The sequence below is a fragment of the Mus pahari genome, unplaced genomic scaffold (assembly GCF_900095145.1).
Source record: "Mus pahari unplaced genomic scaffold, PAHARI_EIJ_v1.1 scaffold_9304_1, whole genome shotgun sequence".
Classification (NCBI taxonomy): Eukaryota; Metazoa; Chordata; class Mammalia; order Rodentia; family Muridae; genus Mus; species Mus pahari.
The window spans coordinates 16,177-20,557 of NW_018393386.1; the positions used below are offsets into that span (position 1 = coordinate 16,177).

At 48.9% G+C, this 4,381-nt stretch overlaps 1 protein-coding gene across 1 annotated transcript; it reads left to right on the forward strand.

Moving 5' to 3' along the window:
* Positions 1 to 225: 225 nt before the first annotated feature.
* On the forward strand, positions 226 to 4,075 carry LOC110315511 (keratin, type II cytoskeletal 6A-like). Its single transcript, XM_021189551.1, has 9 exons — positions 226 to 732; positions 1,286 to 1,500; positions 1,828 to 1,888; positions 2,045 to 2,140; positions 2,266 to 2,430; positions 2,840 to 2,965; positions 3,100 to 3,320; positions 3,701 to 3,735; positions 3,840 to 4,075. The coding sequence occupies exons 1-9, from the start codon at positions 226 to 228 to the stop codon at positions 4,073 to 4,075; spliced, it is 1,662 nt and encodes a 553-aa protein (XP_021045210.1).
* The last annotated feature ends 306 nt before the right edge of the window (positions 4,076 to 4,381 follow it).

The window sequence follows — 4,381 nt, forward strand, 5'->3', positions numbered from 1 at the left end:
CTAAAGGAAGCTAAAAGAGCAACCTCAATGATTCATAACATTTTCAAATAATCCAGGTGTTACCTCACTGTCTGTAAATCCCTGTCCTAATTCTGTAAGCTTGAGTTCAGGGCCCAGGCAAGTCTATTCTGTACCATATATAAGCTGTGGAACGGAACACGGCACACACTATTCTGTTAACTCTGCACTCTGTCTCTCCACATCGCATTATCATCTCCAGGAACCATGTCTACCAAAAATACCCTTAGGAGTCAAAGGAGTCACTGTGGCTTCAGTGCCAGCTCAGCCAGGGTGCCTGTCCTCAACCGCTCTGGCTTCAGCAGCATGTCTGTGTGCCACTCTCGGGGCACAAGTGGCTCCGGTGCAGTGTGTGGAGGAGCTGGCTTTGGCAGCAGGAGCCTCTATGGTGTAGGAAGCTCCAAGAGGATCTCCATTGGAGGGGGCAGCTGTGGCATTGGAGGAGGCTATGGCAGCCGATTTGGAGGAGGCTCCAGTATAGGAGAAGGAGCTGGAGGTAGCTTTGGTTTTGGTGCTGGAGCTCACTTTGGTGGTGGCAATGGAAGAGCTGGCTTCCCGGTGTGCCCACCTGGAGGCATCCAAGAGGTCACCATCAACCAGAGCCTCCTCACCCCCCTGAACCTGCAAATCGACCCCAACATCCAGCGGGTCAGGACTGAGGAGAGGGAGCAGATCAAGACCCTCAACAACAAGTTTGCCTCCTTCATCGACAAGGTGAGACATGGTCCTTCCTAGAGCAGCCTGTGTGTCTACAGGGAATGCTGAACAGAGGGGGAGAGAAGAAGTTTCAGACTTGGCTCAGATGTTGCCTGTGTTTCTAGTTAATCCTCTGTCCTGGTTAGTGTTCTTAATCAGTTCGACTTGCATCTGGAAATCAGGGTCAGCGTACCTCTCCTCCAGAGTTGGTCCTACAAGGGTGTCTAATCCCAATGGACTAAGTTGACCTGAAGACTCACACAATAGAGGACTGTAGTGAGATGAAAGTCTATATCTGCGTATAGTGCAGCTGGGGGACATGCCAGCCTCACTAAGCTGCAGTACACTCCTCAACACACTGCTAGGCTGCCAGTGCTCTGCCAGAGTGCTCTGCCTTCCTTAGAGAGGTGGTGGTGGTGCTTCACTCTAGAGTGTCCCTCTCAGACCCAGGAGCAGGTTCTACCTACACTGAATGAGTTCAGTCAGACAGCCTGAGAAGGCACCCACACTAGTGAAGGGGTCATAGAAGAAAGAAAGACAACCTTTTCTTCCTCATGCTTGGTCCCTCCAGGTGCAGTTCCTGGAGCAGCAAAACAAGGTCCTGAACACCAAGTGGGCCCTGCTGCAGGAGCAGGGCAGCAAGATCCAGAAGCATAACTTGGAGCCTATGTTTGAGCGGTACATCAGGAGCCTTCGCAGACGTATGCACAACATCACTGGAGAGAGGGGTCGCCTGGACTCTGAGCTGAGCATCATGCAGGACACGGTGGAGGACTATAAGAGCAAGTGAGTTACAAAGAAGGAAGAATCTAGTCCCCTAACTTCATAAAAATGGAAGCTCAAATCAAGAGAAAGGCTCCATGATTTAAGAAAGCTTGGTCACAGAGATGAAAATGACAGGTTATTGTCAAAGAGCAAATGCCTAGGACCAAGGACGGCCTAGGCATATAGGACATTAGGGGATACAAAAGGAATAAATCAGTATATTAAAAAAAATCACCTTTTAGCCATGTTTGGATATGTTATATTCATAGAATGTGGGGGCAGAGTCACAGGCTGCCATTGATAGCATCATCTCTTTGGCTCCAATGTGGTACACCTTTCCTCTCACAGATATGAAGATGAAATAAACAGGCGTACAAAAGCAGAGAATGAATTTGTGATGCTGAAGAAGGTGAGCTGACTATCACGGAGATGGGTTCCTCAACTGAGAGACAGAAATGTCATTGCCTTACTGTTCCATTCCAGAGAAATGGTGGTAGTGGAGACAAAGGTGAATGGACTGGGCTAGAGAGTTAACCTGACTCCCCGTTGTTCATGGTGTTCTCAGGATGTAGATGCTGCCTACATGAACAAGGTTGAACTGCAATCCAAGGTAGACAGTCTGGCAAATGAGATCAACTTCCTGAGAGCTATTTATGAGGCAGTAAGTCCCTAAGTTCTCTCCTTCTCTTTCTCCTTCTCACTCCCTTTATATTGTCCCCTGCAAAGTATTGGGAACCTCTGTGATCCACACAGACAGAGATACCCGTGGCAATTTCTGTTCTACAGGAACTGACTCAGGTACAAACTGATGTCTCAGACACATCTGTGGTCCTCTCCATGGACAACAACCGCAGCCTGGACCTGGACAGCATCATTGATGAGGTCAAGGCCAAGTATGAGGATATTGCTCAGAGAAGTTGGGCTGAAGCTGAGTCCTGGTACCAGACTAAAGTGAGTATTGGGGTGGAGGCTGATGAGGATGCCTGGGACCCACCCTGAACTCCATGAGCCTCTGAGTTCATTATTGGAGGCCCATTAAAAGAAATGGGGATGTTGTCCCAAAAAAAGCACTGTGCACTATAGAATTATGTTACATTCTAAGAGCAAAAGAATCCATAGGTAGATGCAAAGTTACCATAAACAGGGTCCATGCTCTTTGCTTGAGCTATACTCTAAATAATGGTCCTCATGAGACACTACAGAATATTTTCACTTCTTGAGGGAACTATGGAGCCTGTGGTCTCCAAAACTTGTCTTGAGGAAAAGCCAACACATCCACGGCAGTGTGTGCCACTTAGAGGTGGATTTGCTTCTGCATGTAACAACTCGCATAAATGTTCTCTCTTTGGTTGGTCTTCAGTATGAGGAGCTGCAGGTCACAGCTGGCAGACATGGGGATGACCTGCGCAACACCAAGAAGGAGATCGCTAAGATCAACCACATGATCCAGAGGCTGAGATCTGAGATCGACCACGTTAAGAAGCAGGTGGGGTAGACAGAGAAATGCATGGGTTGCTGGACATTGTTTCCTGTCCTCTAACTCTTGCTCACCAGAATCTGGGGCTCAGCCTCTGCAGAGATGCACACTCCAAGATTGTTTTTGTTGCTCTCTCTGCTCAGTGTGCCAACCAGCAAGCTGCTATTGCTGATGCTAAGCAACGTGGGAAGATGGCCCACAAGGATGCCAGGGGAAAGCTGGAAGCGATGAAGGATGCCCTGCAGAATGCCAAAGAGGACAAGTTCAAGCTGCTGACCTACTACCAGGATATTGCGAATATCAATCTGGAACTTGATATGGAAATCGCCGCCTATAGGGCACTTCTGGAAGTAGAGGAGTACAGGTGGGTAACTACAACCTTCAACCCCTGAGGTTAGGTCCATTGTGCCAGCACTGCGCACAAGATGAGGGAGCATTGGCTATGCCCACCATGGTCACTTCAAGAAATTCCTTGCTGTGCTGGAGAGATGGCTCAGTTTTAGTTCTTCTAGAGTTACCGACTTCAATTCTCAGCAGCCATATGATGGATCACTACCATCTCTACTGGGATCCATTTCCCTCTTCTTGTGTGTCTGAAAATAGGTACAGTGAACTCAAATACATAGAATAAATGAAGCATAAAAAATTCTTTCCAGAAGATTCTGTACTTTCAACAGATTGAGGGTTCCCATTTTGACTGAGGTGAGGGCTGCCCAGTTCTTACCTGCTGCTTTTCTCTCATAGATTCAATACTGAAGGCGTTGGTCCAGGCAATATCTGTAAGTACGCTGCTTGTCTGAATCCCTTTCCCCTGCCCTTGTGCCTGGGTCAGCTGGTCAGAAAGTGCTCATAATTTCTGTGGTGTCCTTTTCCTCCTTCACAGCTGTGGTGCAGTCCACCATGTCTGGCAACTATGGCAGTGCAGGTGGTGCCAGCAGCATCTTAGGCCTGTGTGGAGGCAACAGCCATTCCTATGCCAGTAGCCATGGACTTGGAGGTGGCTTCAGTTCTGGCAGTGGCAGAGCCATTGGAGGTGGCCTCAGCTCCTCTGTGGGCAGCTCTTCTACCATCAAATACACCACCAGTGCCTCCTCCAGCAGGAAGAGTTACAAGCACTGAAGTCCCAACCACCAGAGCTTGTGGCAGAACCCAGACACCCTGGCTGTAGTGTCCTGTGTGCAGAGGCATCTCTTCCCTGGATCCCGCCTCTGCTGTCTGCTTCTGTCTGAGGAGCCTGCGTCCTCTTGCTCCTCTCCTGTCTGCTTGGGATCTCACTGCTCACCTTTTGAGTCATCCTCTGAACTCACATCATGATTCACTCACATTTGGTGCTTCATGTTGTATTTGGGTTTCCAGGCTCCTGCCTCCCTGCCTCTATGTCTGAGTTGCCTGGTAAAGTGTGTGTCTGTCCCCTTCATCCTAGAA